This window comes from Mastigoproctus giganteus, chromosome 1 (genome assembly GCF_048544385.1).
Source record: "Mastigoproctus giganteus isolate SK-2022 chromosome 1, ASM4854438v1, whole genome shotgun sequence".
In the NCBI taxonomy this organism is placed as follows: Eukaryota; Metazoa; Arthropoda; class Arachnida; order Uropygi; family Thelyphonidae; genus Mastigoproctus; species Mastigoproctus giganteus.
Genome location: NC_143575.1, coordinates 174,159,535 through 174,181,005, shown reverse-complemented (window position 1 = coordinate 174,181,005; position 21,471 = coordinate 174,159,535). Strand labels below are relative to the sequence as shown.

Sequence of the window (21,471 nt, the reverse complement as noted above, 5' to 3'; positions counted from 1 at the left end):
TTAGATTTCAGTAACAAATAAACTTTTTTTATAATTTTATTGCAGCTGTATAAAGGTGGAAAGAGTTTCCATTAGATTAAAGAAAAAAGTAAAGTGCAGCCATTATCAACCCACTGCAGGATGGAAGCCTCCTCAACAATTCATGCTGAGGGAAATGGACCATAATCTGCCACGCTGGTCCAGTGTGGGTTGGCAGATCGACTGTATTCAGCAGTCAGGGGCTTGAACCCCGGTCTACTCAAAGAGCGTGTGCTACTGCACTCCCCGCTCCTGCCCACTCGGCTACGGAGGACTTTTTTCCATTAGATTAGTCACACTGCAATTTGGCTTGCAGAAGGAGGCTGGAGGTAACTAATTGTCAGCAAGAGCTAGAAAAGTATTAGCATATGATGCAAGAAAGCAAGCTTATGCAGCATCAGCCAAAAAACAAAAAACAAAAAAAAAAAAAAAAAACTGCTCCCATTTCACTCCTCCGTTCATTCCAAATACCTGTCCAGCTCAGCCTTAAATTTATTTAGACTATCAACTTCCACAACAGAGGATGGAAGTCTGTTCCACCAAACAACTACCCGCTGGCTAAAGGCAAACTTCCGCACATCTATCCTACAACTGTCTTTCCTCAATTTGAATTTATGTCATCTCAGGTGATTATTCTGAGCAAGAGGAAGAAGCCCATCAGCATTGAGCATGCTCAAACCATTCAAGGCTTTATACACCTCAATCAGATCACCTCGCAGGTGCCTAGTCTCCAGACACTGTAATTTGCAAAACTTAAGGCTTTCTTCATAAGAGCAACCCTTTGTTCCATTCACTAATCTTGTTGCCCTTCTCTGTACTCATTCCAACATCTCTACATCCTTCTTAAAATGAGGCCTCCAGACCTGTATACAGTACTCAAGGTGTGGCCTAACCATTGCCTTATACAAGGGAATAATCACCTCCTTATCCGTGCTAGAAAAATTCCTGTATATCGTTGACAAGACACTATGAGCTACTCTTGCAGCCCGTCTGCACTGCTCAGAGAACTTCATATCTGCCTGCACAATTACCCCCAGGTCCTTTTCATTCTCTACCACTGTCAGTGTAGAACCACAGAGTTGATACGTTGCTCTGGGGTTGATGTTTCCCATATGTAGTACTTTACATTTGTCAATGTTAAACTTCATTTGCCACCTCTCAGCCCATCTGCCCAACCTTTCTAGATCCTGTTGCAGCAGCAAAGCATCAGTAGTGTCCTTAACAACCCTGCCAACCTTTGTACCATCTGCAAACTTGGACATTAAGCTTAATATACCACCATCAATATCATTTATAAATACAGAAAACAATAATGGACCCAACACTGAACCACGAGGGACTCCACTAATAACATTAGTCCACGATGAGCAATGTCCATTGATTACCACTCTGTCTTCTCCCCCCTCAACCATCCCTTTATCCATAGCAGCAATTTGCCTCCAATGCCACACTGCTCCAATTTGTGCAGCAGTCTTCCATGTGCAACAGTATTCTAAGATCCAAATATATAATATCAAAGTTATTCCCTGCATCCAGTTCTTTTGTGACTGCATCATAGTATCCAATCAAATTGATCAGGAAAGACTTTCCCTTAACAAAACTATGCTGTGTCCAAGCTATAACTTAAGTCTTGTTTAGATGATCCTGCACTGCTTCTTTAATCAGTGCCTACATTAATTTTCCTGGAACAGAAGTTAAACTAACAGGTCTATAATTACTTATCGACCTTTGATCCTCCTTTGTGAATTGGGGTTACATTTGCACATCTCCAGTCTATGGGTACCTTCCCTGAATCCAAAGAAGCTCTCATAATTATGGCTAAGGGTTTGCTCACTTCCATTGCTGCCTCCTTTAATATAACTGGATAGATCCCATCCACCCCAGGTGCCTTTCTTGTGTTTATCTTCAACAATTTCTCCTCCACATTTACCCTCTGTTATTACAAGATTATCTAGCTTACTGCTAGAGTTGAATACACCTCTGGAATTCCCCTCGCTGAATATCTCCTCATGTGTGAATGTCAATGCAAAATATTCATTTAGTTTGTTAGCTACCTGAGCAGGATCATCAACAGTTGAACCATCGATATCAAGTGGACCAATCTGATTCATCTCCTTCCTTCTAGAGTTTACATAAGTAAAGAACTCTTTGCATCCTTTGCCAAAGATTTCTCATAATCTGCCTTCACCTGTCTAACCTCCTTTAACTTGGAGACCAGCTTATATCTATCACAGACTTCCATGTCACCCATTAATTTATATGTATCCCATGCATTTTTCTCCTCTGCCATATGTCTCATTAGTTCATCTGACATCCATTTAGGCCTATACCGTGAACAATATTTCTTAGTTGGTATGTAAAGCCTAGTAGCTTCCAAGATAAATTCTTTGAATGTTTCCCATTTTGAATTTGCTGTTGGTAACATCATCAGTTGGTTCCACTGTATAGAATTTAAATACTGTCTCAGACCACCGTAGTCTCCTTTACGAAAGCAAAAACCCTTCCCTTTACCCTTGATGGTAGTTACCTCTTTGAGTAAATCCCACTTCAAGACACTGTGGGCACTGCCACCTAGTGGTTCCTTTATCTGCAGATTCTTAATGCATGAAGAATCACTACTGATAATCAGATCAAAAGTATTACTCCCTCTAGTTGCCTCCCGAACATGCTGATGTAGAAAACAATCATCCAATAAATCCACAAAAGCCTTTGCTAGTGTGTGTGTGTGTGTGTGTGTGTGTGTGACCAACCCACAAATTCCAGTCAATGTCTGTAAATTAAAATTTCCCATTATAAGACTGATTTTCTGGCCCACTCTATTCCTCTGTACAGTGTATTATACTCAGAGTCATTAGGCCTATAACACACTCCTCTCAATTTTGATCTCCCAATGCTTATATCACACCAAACTGACTCAACACTGCACTGTCCAGTGATATCGACTGGCTTCACTTCCTTGGATTTTATGTGTTTCTTAACTAATAGCATAACCCCTCCTCCCTTCCTATACACATTGTACTCCCCAAATTTCAGTTCTGCATTCCTTATATCTGTGTGACACCACATCTCTGATAACCCAACAATATCAGCCTTTGATGTTTTGAGCAATGCCTCAAATTCATTTACCAAACTCCTAGCATTGGTGTATGTGCAAATATACATGAACCTGTTCCTATTCTTAGCTACCTTAACACTACCCATGTGTTTACTTGTACCGCAATGACTCCCAGCAGTCTCTGAAATACCTTGCATCTTGTTTTCCAGGCTGCTGCTCATTCCAATAGAAGCAGTGCAAGAATCACTTTCACCTCTGCCAGTAGCTACAGTTAATCTATTAGTCCTTGTATCCCGCCAAGCTAGCAGTTTTCCAACCCACCTAACACTGTCTCGATAGCATCAGCAAATATTCTTGCACCCTTTATATTTAGGTGTATCCCATCCCTGTAGAAGCAGTCTCTCCTGTTAATTTGTGTGATTGTTTATACCTATTTAAATTATATAGTAATAACCATTCTCTATACTATAGTCCAAAGCCATTAGGAAAAATATTCCTTATTGTATACTCATATACTTCATTAACTTATAAGTATGGCTCCTCAAATGCAATCTAAGAAACTTCCCAATTTATGCTACTCCAACAAGACCTGGATAAATTAGGCAGATGAACTAAAAATGGATTGAAATTTGATACATTTAGGTAGCAATAATCCAAGAATACCATACCATTTCAGTGGTACAAAACTCAAGGTAGTGGAGAATGAAAAAGATCTAGGGCTAATTATACAGTCTGACATGAGGTTCTCTGAGCAGTACAGACAGGCTGCTAGGATAGCTCATGGGGTTTGTCAATGATATGGGAGAATTTTGTCAGCAGGAACAAAAAAAGTAATTGTCCTATTGTATAAGGTGATGATTAGACCATATAGTGAATACTGCATACAGATTCACAAGTCTCATTTCAGGAAGGATGTATAGCTGTTGGAATAGGTGTGAAGAACACCAACAAAATTAGTTGAGGAGTACAAAAGGATATATACCAAGAAAGACAGAGTTCCATAAATTTCAACATCTGGAAACTAGGCACTTGTAAAGAGACTTGATTGTAGTGTTAAGATTTATGTGGATTGTATAAACTAAATGCCAATGGCATCCTTACTCTTTATTGAATGACAATGCACAAAAGATAATTTAAATTGGAAATGGTTGATTGCAGGATAGATAAGTAAAAATCTGGCATCAAGGACAGATAACTGATTGTTTGAAAAACTTCGACCTAGTATTATGGAGGATAATATGAATAAATTTAAAGAATGATTTTGAGAAATGATTAGAAAGGCTGGCCTGTGTTAGAGTAACAGAGTAAGAATGAACACACACACACACACACTTCTAGATTTTATGAGTTAATTTGTTCGTAGCATATGCTCGTAAAATGGGAAATTATTTCCCCATAGACATAAGGTTAAAATAGGGGTTACATTCTCCACAATGAAATTAGTTAGCTAATTAGTTTATATTTAAGCAATGATTGATTTATCAAAGAAATGAAAATGTGGCCTGTAAAATCAAGCAAATTATAATAATAGAGAAATTATTTACGATTTACAAATGTAAAAGAATGTTTATTCTTCATCATCATCGACTAAATGCACACTTGTTGATCACTCATTATTGGCTTGGCACTCGTTGGTTTGTTGCACAAGGAGTCGTCTTCTTCAGAAATGTTTCAAGAGGCGTTTGTTTCCAAGATAATCTTCTCTTTTAATTATAAATTTCATGATTGTATGCATAAGCATTTTTTAACGGCACACACAAGTTGCAACTAACACGACTTGCATGGAGTAACAAGTTTACAAAGCTTAAAAAAAAAAAAGGAATGAAGAAAAGATTCTGAAAATTTGTTTTTTAAACGATTAAAGATTTCAGTAAAGGGGAAACACATTTCACCATAATAACGTAAAAAGCCACACAATTCCAGCTATCGGTATTTTCGCAAATGCAAGATTGAGTTTACTACCGATTTATAATTGCTTGCAGTAACAGAAAAGCCCAATAAACCAAAAAGTGCATATTGTTTTTGTTTTATGGTCATGACTTCCAGAAATGTGCTTTAGAAAAATATCACAAAGGTGTTCAAAATTGGTACTTATAACACAGGGTTGGCCAACTTAATTTGTGATGCGATGTACTTTTTTTCTTCAAAATATGCTGCGATCTACCATCTCAGGCATTTCATTGCACATGGTTAAAAAAGTTAATCAACACATGTTTGTAAATTTTAAAATTAAATACAATTCAGAATTCTTATTTTAAATTCATACGTATTTGAAATTTAATTTATGCTACGTTTGTGTGTTCATGTCATCTACCAAGCTTTCAAAATCAGGGATGTACTGTGATAAGGCCAACCGTAAAGAATCTTCTGTATGCAAGTCCATAAAAGTAAACAATTCTTCGTCTTTGTTTGTTTCAAATACAAAAAGGCCAATTCACATAGATATGTGGAACCAAAACAGGAATTTAAAAGTTTACTGCATTTTTTTACATTTGAGTACTTTTCTTGGCAAACATATTTCCAGAAGTTTTTCTGATGATCTGGCTTTTAGGAAGATATTGTTTCGCAATTTCATTTTCAAGTAACATTTTTTTTTTTTTCCTCTCTATGTGAAAAATCGCAGTGATTTTTTCGGTAATTTGTTTTGTATCTAAGTCGACATTAAATGGATAAGAAATATCGAACAATGTCTTCAACTGTTTTAAAATCAATGAATCTGGTTTCAAAGTTGTCCACAACTTTCTCAATTTCAGAAACACATTTCTCACTATTAGATTCAAAAACGGGATATTTTTGCAAATGAACTTGCATATTTTCTAAATGATAGGTTTTTTTTTTTTTTTTCTTTGAGATCCTTAGCCATTGCCAAAAATTTATATTTATATGCAGAAATACTACAGATCATGTCGCCCACATTTTTATTTTTCACTTTTAATTCCAAATTTAGATCACTTAATTCACTGGTAAAATCTGCCAAAAAAGCCAGATCACACAACCACTCCGTATCTTGTAGCTGCTGATAATCATCTCCCCAAAAAAGTTTGATCAACAAATTTTTTAATTTCATTCAGCAAATTTCAAAATCTCTGTAGAGACTTACTCCAACTCAGCCACCTCACATTTGTGGGCAAAATCAGATCTGGTTCATTTACATAGAATTGCATTTTGAAAAGTCTCCTTTGAAGAGATTGTCCTCTGATGGAATTTATGATTTTGAAAGCTATGTCCATAACACCTTTAGTATTTATTTTTTTGCTGGTTTAACACTTGTTGGTGGATGATACAGTGGTAACAAAAAATCTGGGAATTCATCATCCTTTTGGCACAATGCGATGAATCCGGTAAGATGCCACATCATTGCTTTAGCTCCATCTGGAGCTCTAGTTCTTTCTTTTAACGAAACTATACCCAGCAGTTCTTCTCTAGTGGCAGAATCATCGAAACCCATACGAACAAAAATGAGCAATTGGGTTGTAGCACTGACGTCTGTAGATTCATCCAGTTGTAAAGAAAAGGACACACAATTGTTCGCTCACATTTTTACTAATTTTTTCGATGTGCTGCATCACAGAATCGAGATAATTGCAGATCTTGAAGAGCACTTTTAATTTCATTTTTGTTCTTAATTTTCAAAAAAGAATCAGTTATTTCTAAAAATGAGTCTGATGAATTGACCATCGGAAAATGGTTTGCATTTTTTGCAAGAAGATGACTCACTTTAAATGACGCTACAGTCACTACTTTAGATTGTAAATTAGGTGTCACGGAGAAATTTTGTTGTGCAAATAATCTGGATTTAAGTTATTTTAATTTATTTTTTCTAAGGTTTACTATTAGGCAGAAAATCCGATTGGTATTTACCATGGAGTGCCTTGAAGTGCCTTTATAAATTTCCTTTTTTTTTGGGTATAGCCACGGAAGCGCTGCAAATCCAACAACATGTTTCTTTTATCGTTACAAAAAGGTATTCTTCCGCTCTATGAAAATGATAAGTTTTACTTTTTCATAGTATTCATTTTAAATTAAATAAAATTAACATATGTACTGTCCAGTTATTAATATTAAATAAGCTAAATAAGAATTCAACACCTACACATGCTCTCCACAATGTAACTGCCTGGATTTTCACTAGACAAGCTTAGCGGCTGCGAGGCAACAAGAGTAGTCATGTCATGCAACAGATCTTAATAAACAACTATACAGAGAAACAGAGTTGGAAAGTAAATCAGAATGCCATAATAATGGGGAATTTCAACCTTCCAGATATTGATTGGTCACTCACACAATAGTAAAACTTGTAGATTTATTGGATGACTGTTTTCTATAGCAGAATCTTAGAGTCAACATTAGGAAGCAATACTCCTGATCTGTTTATCAGCAGCAATTCATCATGTATTTGTATTTGTAATCTGCAGGTAAAAGGCCAACTGGGTGGCAGTGATCACAGTGTACTGATGTGGGATTTCCTTAAAGATGTAACTACTGACAAGGGTAAAATGAATAGCTTTTGTAAGTGGTCTCAGACAGTTTTTAAATTCTATAAGTCTCCAGTCCACAGGGACCTCCCCCTATTCCAAGGATTCTCTCATAATTATGGCTAAGGGTTTGCTTACCTCCTTTGCTGCTTCCCTTAATATAACTCAATAGATTCTACCTATCCCAGTGTCTTTCTTACATTTAACTACAGCAATTTCCCTTTGATTTTCCTCCCAGTTATTACAAAATCATTTAGCTCCATTATAGATTTTAATAAACTTCTAGCACCCATAATCCCTAAAGGATTCCTCATGTGTTAATGTAGATGCAAAATATGTATTCAGCTTTTCAGCAACCTGAGCAAGATCATCAGCAGCTGAACAACCATTGATATCAAGTAGATTTATGTGATTCATCCCCTTCCTTCTAGTGTTTACATAAGAATAAAAAAAAGTCTTTGCTGATTTTCTTTGCCTCCTTTGACAAAGATTTTTCATAATCTGCCTTAGTTTGCATAACATTGTTAATGACTTGATTGCAGACTAGTTTATGTCTACCGTAGGCTTCTTTATATCTGATAATTTATGTATCCCATACATTTAATGTTTGTTCTCTGTATAGTTGTTTGTTACACATTCATCATGGTCATTAGGCCTATAACACACTCCTACTCATTTTTGTTTTACCAGTGCTTATGTCATGGAATGATTGTGTGAATTTTTTTTTTTTTTTTTTTTTTTTTGGCTGATGCTGCATAAGCTCATACGCTTGCTTTCTTGCATCACATGCCACAATTACTATCTCTTTTTTCTCTGCCACAAGTCTTACTAGTTCATCTGACATCCACTTAGGCCTAAACCTTGAACAGTATTTCTTACTTGGTACGAAAAGCCTAGTAGCTTATGATTATTTCCTTGAATGCTTCCCATTTTGAATTTACTTTTGGTAACATCATCAGTTGGTCCCACTGCATAGAATTTAAAAAAGTCTAAGACCACTGTAGTCACCTTTACAAATGTGAAAAAAAAACTCTTCCCTTTACCCTTGATGGTAGTTACATCTTTAAGTAAATATCCTGTCAATACACTGTGATCGTTGCCACCTAGTGGTTCTTTTATCTGCAGATTCTTAATGCATGAATAATCACTGTAGGGTGTACCAATAAATCAGAATGTCTTATGGGTGACAAACTTTCTAGATATTCACTGGAATTCTGATCAGTGGCATTGGTTTGGTCATTCACACAGTAACAAGACTTTTCTGGATTTATTGGATGATTGTTTTCTACACCAGCATATTGGAGAACAAGAGAAGGCAATAATCCTGATCTGATTATAAGCAGTGGTTTTTCACATTAAGAATCTCCAAATAAAGGAATTACCACATGGCTTGGTTTGGTTTTTTTTTAGGAGCATTAGCAACTAAGGCCATATTGCTCCAGGATATGCGGTGGTCATTCCTTAACCTTTCCGCATCCTCCGTATTTGGTGGTGACGGGCTCGAACCCCGGTCTAATCAAGAAGCGTGTGCTACGCACTGCTGCTCCTTCCCACCTGGCTACGGAGGCGCCTCTACCACATGGCAATAATCACAGTGTATTAATGGGTATTATTTATAGATAAAACTACTGTCAAGAATAAAGGCAAGGGTTTTTTTATATCACTAGATATGCTTTTGCTAAGCATAATTAGTCTGTAACCCAGTCATAAGGTATTAGACAGACTAAGAAAGATTATGAGAACTTTAGCTAAGAATGCAAAGAAAAGTAGCAAAGAATTCTTTGCTTACATTAATATTAGAAGGAAAGGATGAACAACAAACCCCACTGGCCAACTAGATGTAAATGGCATAACTGTTTATGATCCTGTTCAGTTGCTAATAAGCTGAATAAATATTAACCTTCTAGCCTCACACATGAAGTTTTTAAGGATGAGGATACCAGAAGTAAACCTAAATCTGTCAGTTAAATGATTATAATAACTGAAAGGAAAGTGGAGGAGAAAATTGAAACTAAAAATAAACTAGTCAGTAAATGTACATAGTGCATTACATTTCAGGCATATTACCAAATTTCACATATGAACCAAAAGCATTTTGTTTCTGTGCATCTGCTATATTCTCATTTCATTCCTGTAATCAGTGCACAGCAAAAAACAATATCCAGTGCTGCAGCAAAAATATACAGTACGTGGATAGTCTGTATGATATGTATGAAAAAACAAAATAATAATTGGTCATATTTTAATGAAATTTGTGATGGCTCAATAAAATGGCCTAAAAGAGGAAAATATAAAATTCCACAAATATCCATCCACTAGGAGTTTAGATTATTACATATGGATGGACAAAGAAATGATAACTTCTGAATTTCTATTGGTCTGATTTTAATGAAATATGGGATGGCTTGATTAAACTTTTGGAAAGGTCCAAATATAATATTTCATGAAAATTCATCCAACAGAAGCCAAGTTATTACATGCCGATAGATGAATGAACAGATGTCAGCATATACGCTGATGTGCCTAATAAGGCACTATGGACTAAAAATCTATCCAATTATATTAAAAGTCAGTAAAAGAGGTATGAAAAGCTTCAGCCATATTATGAGAGCATCCTTGGACTCAAGGGATATACCTACAGCATGGACATGTGCAATTGTCTCTCCTATTTACAAATGGGATCAAAGGGCAAAGTGATTAATTCTAATGTAAGCTTGATATTTACGACAAGGATAAATAATGGAGTTAGTGATTAAAAAATAATGCAGGATCATCTTGGCAAGAACACTTATGATAATCACACCATGAATTTGTTAAAGAAAGACTGTCTGACCAATCTGATTAACTTCAATGAGGTCATACAGGAACTGGATGCAAAAAATAATTTGACATCACTACTTAGATTTTAGTAAAGATGTTGACAAACTGCTCCACATGAATGACTGTAGCATAAATTGGAGAACAATTAGGGGAAATTTACAAATAACGATACAGGGATCATTGAGTGATATGAGATACTGCATTTATGGACTAATTTTATTAGTGGAGTCTCAGGTTTTGGAGGTGGGCCACCCTCTGTACTATTCTTAATATTTATTAACAATATCACTACTTCATAGGGATGAAGTAAGTACTTCAATACTTCGTCAGTTAACATCCAACAATGAATTGCATTCTACTGTGCCTAACAGACAGTGTGTTACATTCTACTGTGCATAAAGCCATTGTGTGTGTTACACTCTAATTGCTGATGTCACCAAGGATTTCATGATACACAGTTTAGATCATAATTAGGTATTGTTGCCTGCATGTTGAAACAGATAGCTATCCAACCTCATTTTAACATTTACCTTATATTCAGTAGTCAATTTTAAAAATTATTTTATGGCAGCATTCACATATTGGAATTAAAACTTAAAAATATAACTGGCTACTGCCAGTTATATTTTTAAGTTTTAATTGCAATTTGATGATGAAAAACAAGGATAATAACCTAAGCAATACAAAGGTAAACTGAGCCTTAATTTACTTTTGGGGGGGAAAAAACCATAAACCCCAATTCTAAAATTTGAATAGAATTTGAATCCTTTTGAGTTCACATGATAATCATACAATTCTTTATTATAATCCTTTATGGTAATTATGATCTCCAAGTATCATGAAATCCTTGGTGACATCAGCAATTAGAGTGTAACACACACGATGGCTTTATACACAGTAGAATGTAACACACTGTCTGTTAGGCACAGTAGAAAGTAATTCATTGTTGGATGTTAACTGACGAAGTATTGAAGTACTTACTTCATCCCTATGAAGTAGTGATATTGTTAATAAATATTAACAACAGTACAGAGGGTGGCCCAACTCCAAATGTGGGGATCATTTTAATCCTTTTTTTTTTTTTCTGATGTCAGAAGAAAGCTATTCTGTTTGCTCTGGAGCAATTTGAAATGCTTTTGCAACAGCTTCCCTACTGAAAATCAAGAAGTTATTATTTGATGATGCAAAATGTGCTAAAAATTTGCCAATATAAAATTTGTATATGATTTCACACAACTGCCAACAGTTTTAAAAACTAAGAAACCCACCCATTTAATGTTGCTCCCTGTCTTTGCTTCCTTGCATGTTTAACACACAATACCCACTGGTAAAATGGTCCTCATGTGGATACATTAGATTCACAGGTAACATGGGATATGGTAACTTTTCAGCCAATCTGTATATTCAAACTAAAACTGAAGATGAAACCTTTCAAACTCAATAAAATGTCTCAAGCAAAGGTATCTTCAAAATATCAGTCTAGTAAACAGGATACTTAACAAGATGAATCTTGATCCTGCTCATTCCCACCGTGACGCTTTCTATAAAATAAAGATTAAAAAGGTTTCATTTCTGAAGACTGCTCAAGTAATACTGAAGCCTCTTTTTTCTAAGGACTGATGACATAACTTCCAAAAATGGGCTTTTTAATTAACTACTATCATTAATTTATCGTTTATACTGATAAAAAACTGAATTTATATTATGTTTCTATTTTACTGCTCTCCTGTGTTATGAAATACAATATACCATCTAATTTTACAGATCCTTCTGGTAGCTGCCATTCACACAGAGTGCAGCGCATACTACGTAATAAATACCTTTTATGCCATGGTTTCTTTAATGTGTTTATAGTATTAATGGAAATAAATAATAATACCTGTGATAATAAAATATGTATATCTTATGTATGTATATGTATAACAAGAAAGAGCAATTTGCACAGTTCTGAAAAGGTATATAAGAACATTTTTAAACTCATTGCTTCTATAATTACCAGCACCTCCGTAGCCAGGTGGGAAGGAGCAGCAGTGCGTAGCAGACGCTTCTTGATTAGACTGGGGTTCGAGCCCGTCACCACCAAATACGGAGGATGCAGAAAGGTCAGGGAATGACCACTGCATATCCCGGAGCAATATGGCCTTAGTTGCTAATGCTCCTAAAAACCAAATAACTAACTAAAAATTACCTTTCTTTAAGATAACAAAAACTATTCTTTAAAATATTTCTCTATAATTATTCTTTAAATTTCTCTATTTTATACATGGATACTGAAAAATGGTAATTTGATGATGAAAAACAAGGATAATAACCTAAGCAATACAAAGGTAAACTGAGCTTTAATTTACTTTTGGGGGGAAAAAAAATGATAAACCCCAATTCTAAAAACAAATATCCAAGCATAAAGGAGGAAGATTTTTAAAATATTTCTATTTAATAACAGAACTTTGATGTGTTGAAATCACTTAAATGATACTTGTAATGAAAGTGTATTCTTTGAGGTGCCTCCATAGCCAGGTGGGCAGGAGCAGCAGTGCGTAGCACACACTCCTTGATTAGACCGGGGTTCGAGCCTGCAACCACCAAATACGGAGGATGCGGAAAGGTCAGGGAATGACCACTGCATATCCCCAGAGCAATATGGCCTTAGTTGCTAATGCTCCTAAAAACCAAATAACAAACAAACAAACTATCCTTTGAGCTTAGGATTGCAAGCATCTCTATGCATACAAACTGTTGTTAATGTTCTATACTACACACATACAGTCTTGTATCTTCTAACAAACTTTAGATGATTAAAAAAAAAAAAAAAAAAAATCCACCAATGTACTATCCATCAAAATTCAATTCTTGGATAAATTATTAGCAGGAGATACTTCTACTTTACTTGCCAATGGGAAGTGCCAATATGTTCATATTGGCACTTCCCATTGGCAAGTAAAGTATGAGTATCTCCTGGAACTGTCTCCTAGAAAAAGTTCCAGTACCTCTGAGCAATGACTGTTTCAGCATGCCAAATAACTATCAGCAACAGTCTGGATTACACTTTGTTTTTCTAATTTGGAGATTTCTGTTCTGGATTGTATAAAATTCACAATACATACACCATCTGAGTATGTATTACGAACTGTATTGAAACTACTCCTGTAGAATGATTTGGTGAATATGTAAAGGGTCCTGCAAGTGTGATGCAACATAGAAAAAAAAAAATTGTATGTTGTATTGCTCCATGGTGGTCAACCCACCAGCAGGCACTAAAAGAATTATTCTTCCTCTAACCACACAGGGTCACTTAGATATCACATGCCTACAATTAAAAAAAATAATTCAAACTTATTCACTCTTTTAATGCTACCTATATTTTCAATCTTTACCGAGCACAACTGTGAAAAATCCATTTTTTTTATATTAAAAACATTTCTAAATTATTTTTTGAAATTAAAATTCCTTTCAGACTTCTCAGTGAGCAAAATGAAAATTTAAAAACCACACTTCAATGAATGCCTGGGATCAGATGCCAATATGTCGGTAAAAGGAGCTCTTGAAACAGGAAGTATATGCATCAGCAGTTTGATTCCAGATGATGCCCCAATAGCATGAAGCTAGAGCATTGCCAACTGGAGGAAAGCATCTGGCAATTAAGCCAGCTTGCAATCAACAACTGTAAGATGCCAATCAACATTTGCATATAATTTGGTTCAACTTAATTCATAAATTTTTCCTAATTGTGCAATAATTGCACTACTGAATTTTGAAAAAAAAATTTAGTTTTTTTTTTATCTCAGAAAAAGGGCGTTTCTGAATCATTTTCTATTGCTGATTCCATTTGCTTCCATCATGTCAGGTTTCTTCAAAAAAAAAAATAAGAGAATTTTATTTTTCACAAATTTTTATTAATTTTGACAGAATTTGTGCACTGGAATTCTAACAAAATGCTACTTTTACAAGACCTTTATATTTAAAAACTATTAAAAAGAACAGTGTGTAAAAAATAGATTAAACAATACACCTCTCATTTTGCAAACTGATCTACAATGGGTCAAATTACAGTTTCTTTGATTTTATTGCAGATCCATCCTACTTTACGGTCTCTCTTCAGTATCCAGCAATAGTCAATCATCATGCTGACAATCCACCTACCCTAGTACCTAATATCCATGTTTTTAATGTCCTGGTGAAACATCTCACCCTGTTCTTCACTAACACTTCCTAGATTTTCTGGGAAATAGTTAATGTGGGAGTGTAAAAAATGTACCGTGGCATTAATGTTACCGTCCAGCTTCTTTCAGTTTACCAAAATATTTAACTATATTCTTGTAGTCTGGATCCTTGTTGTTCCCTAAGAAGTCTGCAACAACAGACCTGAAGCTATAAGTGGAGGGCATGGAACGGCAGGTTATCTCCATGTGGAACTTGTAGATGGAATATTAGGTTATACAATGTACTTCTTACTCTTTGAATTCTATCCCTCTACATTAACTAAGGAAAATAACAGTCATCACAGTGGTTTGTATGCTCCTGTCAAATCATGGGAATTGCAAATGGCACTGCCTTTTTACCATTTTTCCACAATCTCAATGTTTCAATACAGGTTCGGCAAAATTTATGTGGAGCCCATTGTTTAGCTTGGAGGCACCTCCGTAGCCAGGTGGGAAGGAGCAGCAGTGCGTAGCACATGCTTCTTGATTATACCGGAGTTCGAGCCCGTCACCACCAAATACGGAGGATGTGGAAAAAGTCAGGGAATGACCACCGCATATTCCCGGAGCAATATGGCCTTAGTTGCTAATGCTCCTAAAAATCAAAATAACATAACATAACGTTTAGGTTGGTCACTGAGCTTCATTCTGAAATAAGCACAATACACATTTTTTACAAATTCTGTAATATCTTGTACCTTAAGGACTAGACAACTTCCACAAATATAACAAAATGAGTTTGGATTGTTCAAACACTTGCATAAAGACATTTTACTCACTTTTCAGTAAAAGTTTGACACGATAATCTCAAAAATAAACTGAGCTAACACTGATAAACACTGGGGCACAGAGCTCTCAAAGTTAAGAAATAATGACTGAAGGCAGTGTTGCCAACATGTGAAGATTTAGTTTACAAATTTCCAGAATTTACTCCTAACTTAATACAACTCATGATATTAACTTAAGTGATCTGTGAAAAAAAAATGGTACATGATAAAAAAAAAAAAAAATTAATAACATTTCTGAAACCAGCATAAAAAACCGAGTTAAAAACAGCTATTAGTATACAAACATTGAAAACTATGCAGAGTAGCGTTAATGGATATTTATGGAATTTTTAGTGAACAAGTCAAAGAAAAAGCTTTCAAAAACAGCTGTTATAAGTTCCAGCTGTATGAATAGAGTAAGCAAGGAACACAAATTTCTGAAATATTGTCTGGGACCTCACTGACCATGTATACCTGACTCAAGACATTTCTTTGAGCATTTATTTGTATTAGTAGTGGCAAATAATGCAAGAAAGCCAACACATACAGCATCAGCCCAAAAAAAAAAAAAAGAAAACCGTTCTCATGTCCAGTTTAGTAGGGAAGAGCATAGGTGACAAAACAGACACTTTTACTGTATGTTTGTAATATAGTCTATTTCCCTTTCAAGAAATAGGCACCATTTAAGGCAAAAACATTGCAGGGGGAGCAAATGCTCCCCCTGCTCATGTCATCTCTTCCCTCAAATAGTTTGTCTAGTTGTTCCCTGAATTGATTCAAAATATCAACTTCCACAACAACAGATGGAAGTCTGTTTCATCAGTCAACCACTTGCTACATGAAGGCAAACCTCTGCACATCATCCTGCAACCATCCTTCCTCAATTTATGCCACCTCATGTGGAGTCTGCACAAGAAAAATGTCATCCTGCAATGCGTTTACTCAGTCCATTCAAACTCAAACACCTCAATTAGATCACCTCACTGTTACCTAGCCTCCAGATATTAATTTGCAGAACTGAAGTCTTTCTTGGTAAGAGCACCCTTTTGATCCCCTCAATCTCATTACCCTTCTCCTGCACCCACACCAGCAAATCTATATCCTTTCTAAAATAAGGCCTCCATGTCCTGCATGCAGTATTCAAATGTGGCCTTGCCATCACCTTATAAATGGCATTATCACCTCCATATCCCTGCAAGCAAAATTCCTCTATATCACTAAAAAAAAAAAAAAGTCTGGATGAGCTGTCCTGGCAGCCTGTCTGCACTACCGAGAGAACTTCATATCTGACTGCACAATTACCCCCAGTTCTTTTTCATTTTCCACTGAGTGTAGTACCACACAGTTGGTATGTTAATCTGGGATTACTGCTACCCATGTACAGTAGCTTTCATTTGTCAATTAACATTGACAATCTCTGCTTTCCATTTCTCAGCTCATCTGCTTAATTTTTCTAGTACCTTGATTACTATCAATAACTGCCCTGCCAACCTTGGTACTATCTGCAAACATAGACATTAATCCTGATATACATTCATCAATAAATATAGAAAACAACAATGGTCATATGTAACAGAATCAAAAGATTTCCTGAAATCCAAGTATATGATATCAAAATTATTTTTTGCATCCAGTTCCTTTGTTACACCATCATAGTATCCAATCAGATTGATCAGACAAGACTGTCCCTTAAATCCACGCTTTGACTACATGTTCACACTATTCATGAACTGGGGATACAATCACATATCTCTAGTCTACATGACCCCACCCCCAAATCCAAAGATGCTGTCAATTATGGCAAAGGGTTTCTTCCCCATTTAGCTCTCTGCTAGAGATTGATAAACTTCTGGCATTCCTTCCCTAAAAAATTCCTCATATGTGAATGTAGATGCAAAATACAGTTCTATGAAATAGAACTTTTTGTCCAGATTTATGTGATACTTTGCCAACAGATACCCTATGATGATACATCTACTACTTAGGGCATATCAAAAATGTTAAGCTTATCCACTTTTCATTTGAATGCCCTATACATAAATAATAAAATATAATATATGCAAGAGGCAAATTAATTTATATTTTAGAAATTTATTAGGCAATATAATAGCATGTATAATATTAAACAGAAATGATCACATACAGAGAAATTTTAGAAAATAAATTTATTTTATTAACTTAATTCTGTAATATGTGTGCAAACTAACTACATTTCTAGAGTGGACTGTATCATAACACGTCTTTATAAACAACACTATATTAAAATGAATTACCTGTCTGAAAGCTGCCCAAATATAATCATAGACATCATATAACCTGCCATGAATATTGATTGGCTCAAAGAAATCAGCCACTCATTTTGGCAAACCAAATTCCACTATAAATAGACATAACAAATAAATTAACTAATTCCTCATATCAATCAAAGAAAAAACAGTAATGAATTAAATAACTGACTTTAATTTATTCTGTAATTAGTATTACTAGTAGTAATACTAATTATGGAAACAAACCTATACCGCATCAACCAAAAAAAAAAAAAAAAAACTAACCAATCTAATAATTTGTTTAATTCTTCCTGGTCTTCCTTAAATTTATTCAAGGTATCCACTTCTACAACACCATATGGAAGGCTGGTACAATCAATTACTCTCTGGCTAAAACCAAAAATATTTGCACATTTATGCTGCAATGATCTTTTTCAATTTATATCCTCTGATATATGTTGTTCATGCAGGAATAAGGTTGCCAGTTGATGGCATCCTTATTAGTGTACTCATCCATTAAAGCCTCAAACACTTCAATAAGGTGTCCTCATGAGTGCCTAGTTTCCAAGTAGCACAATTTGCAGAAGTCTTTCGTAGTGAGAGTCCCCTTTTGTGCCCTTGACTAATCTTGTTGCTCCTCTTTGCAGCCACCCGATAGATTCACATCCTTCCTAAAATAAGATTTCCAGAACTGTATGCAATTCTCAACATGCAGCCAAAATTCCTGTAAAGTAACAACCCTTTTATCCAACATAATCAGGACCAGCAGCCTTGATTCCAATTAAAGACTAGTTACAGCAGGGGGGGGAATATATATATATATATATATATACACACACACACACACACAATCAGTAAGTTTCATGTTTACACAATGAAGTGTGACATTTTAGAGCATACACCCACTTTATTTTTTATAAAAATAACATTTCCCGTTGAATCGGGCTATTGTTCAATACAACATAAAGTTGTATCTAAGGCATTTTAGGCAGCAGCTGCAGAAATTTTTGGCCCTGGGTTTGATTCAACCTTTTCTTGTTCATATTTAGATCCATCTGATTCCATCAGTGTCTATGAATTTTGCATCATCCATAATTTCCTTTTTCCAACCAACCATCACCAACTTGTTGGAAAAAATTATTGAATCCGTTATAGGGCTTTCATTAACTAATGCCAACTTAGAAAAGTTTTCTACAGGTTTTTCTCCATGAACTTGGAATTTCATTCCATGATAGGGCTATATTGTTAGCATTTATTTGATGCTGATCTCTTAACAATTCTAATTCTAATAACAATTCTATAAGAGTCATGTATTCTATTTTTTTGAAAAAGTGAACTTAAAAATTTTAGCCTATATTGACTCTTCAGATGTTCTAGAATCTCTCAATCCACATGCTGGATGTCACATTCAGTGGTAAAATATGGCCTTTGTGTTCACCTCTTTGAGCTCCTCACAACTGGGTCTTGAAGGAGCATTATCTAGAAACAGAATAGCCTTTTCAGGTAATTTTATTTTTTTTTCTCTGGAAGTACAGAGCAATGATTAGCAGATTATATTGGAGACAATGAATAGTTATTGCAGGACAAGGTGGTGAAAGTAAAGACTGGAAAGGCATGAGACAGGGTGGGCTCTATCCCACTTATGAGAATGGCAAGTTAAATATTAAAATAGGAAGAGAGAATAGAACAGGTGAGCAAGTATAAGTATTTATTTGGAAGCCTTATTTTATTAAGGATTTATTTGGTGGAAGAAGCAAAGAACAAGACAGAAATGAGAATTATTGATTTGCACATTGTCACAGTGCGAACATGCATGATTATATGATATTGCAAACATGCACAATTATCGTGCATGTTCGCACTGTGACAATGTCACTGATAGAAAGATGAGTTCATAAGAATCAGAATGGACTTGACCCAAATGCAGTTTACCCCACCTGCATGTACAGGACAGATTCCAATCATGAATCTGCTTCCCATGTTAATCAGGACAACACACTAGTTGCCACTGCCTACATTCTCCACTGTCCAGGCATGTCTGTATTCATTGCCAGGGTGCTGCACCATTACCATACTGGTTGTGTGCATCTCACTGGCAGGAAACTGAATTCACTGCTATATAAAGTTACCAACTATTCCACTATTGCATCACACAAATATAGTTTATTGTATTACTTGCCCGAATTGTGGGAAATGTTATATCAGTCAAACTGAGTGCAGATTATGCAATCAAGTCTATGAGACTGAGGGGATTATCTTTTGTGCTGAGTTTGCCAATTCAGCCATATCTGAACATAATTGGAGTGAGCAGCACTTCAACTATAATTCACACCTCAATGGTGAAATAATATATCAAACAAATAACCCTCTCCTCTCATGGTTAGAGGCTCTCCATATAGCTGTGGCAGGTTCCACTATTAATCGTAATTCTAGAACCTGCATACATCCTATTATGGAGGTCATTATTTTGCATCAGGGTGGCAGGTGATGAACTAATGTCTGATACGTTGCGACAATGATGCAGAGTCAGACAGTTTATGTCCTCTTCCTATACTTCTTCTCCTTCTCTACCCCTCTTTTTTGCAGACCACGATCTGCAATTAGTTAGTCAGTGCATGTGCAAGGCCACACTTTTGCTATATTTTGACCTGCTTTTGCAAACATCATTAAGTTGACAAAGAGGCACATCACCTTGAAAACTACTTACATCTGAATATTTATTTATTTTATTGCTTTTATTCAGTTATATTTTATCACTTTCCTGTATGATAGTCTATTTTAGGTATACTCATTTTTATTTGTATTAATTTATTTAAATAAACTTCTCTTGTTTATTTGTTCATCAATCAATGCAAGTTAACTAATCAAAATATACTTGGGTGGGGGAAACAGACATTTATGCATGAAACATAATACAACTTCATTTGGACCAACATGAATATTCCTGTGAATAACAATGCCAGATAAATGAAACAATTCCCTGTCAAGTATTGCAGCCAAATGTCTAATCATTTCAAGGGCAGAGAAAGACCTCTGTGGATAAAGTAGAATCTGGGAAGACAGCAAGGATGTGCATAAAGTCAACCTTTTGATACAAGAGAAAAAATATCCCATTGCACTTGGAAAATCCCTTCATTACTGTCTGGGTTTAACAATGTTGACCACTAATGTTCACTTATTTTGCCACATTTCCAATTCCCCCTTAACCTACTGAAGTTTGAAGCCATTTCCACGTAAATATTCATGCTTGTTTCTTATTCTTTTTGTGGTTACTTGGGAAGACATTGATGATTTATTGTAAACTCCACTGACCTGGGGGATCCTGCTGAAGTATAAACAAGAATTTTTTTTTTTTTTTAAATTGTCTTTTACTTTATTATGGCCTGCAAAGAAGTCACTCATTCCTTGGATGAAATGGTTGGGATTAATCCTCCAATGAACAGAAAATGCATTTTCACATCCTAAATTGGTTCTTGATTTTGCCTTTTCACTTGAAGCAGTACGAATCATTTCTTCAACTAAAGAAAACATTTCTTTGAATGTCTTCTCACTACTCAAACTTTTTTTTTCCCAAATGATCAACTCAGCATATTTCCAGCATTCTATTAAATCTAGTTATATTTTCTGCAGTAGTCAAGCTGAAGGCCCACAACCCTGGAAGAGAATGTGAGACCATCTGAAGATTGAGGGGGCTGTGGGACTTTCTATCCTGTGTGGGAAGTCACCTGAATAGTTCCTCAATAAAACAAAAAAAATGTCGTGTAACTGAAATGTTAAATACACCAATGAGCCAAAACATTATGACCACCTACCTAATGATGTTGGTCCTCCATATGCAGCCAAAACAGCTCGTACCCGGTGAGGCATGGA

The 21,471-nt window shown here is 35.5% G+C and overlaps 1 protein-coding gene across 1 annotated transcript in view; it reads right to left on the bottom strand.

Moving 5' to 3' along the window:
- The window catches only part of LOC150091274 (organic cation transporter protein-like), a 212,738-nt gene that overhangs the window by 123,929 nt on the left and 67,338 nt on the right, over positions 1-21,471 (bottom strand). The window contains exon 3 of the mRNA XM_090383043.1: positions 17,608-17,711. Within this exon, the coding sequence (XP_090239169.1) occupies positions 17,608-17,711 (104 nt within the window). The remainder of the gene's footprint in view (positions 1-17,607; positions 17,712-21,471) is intronic.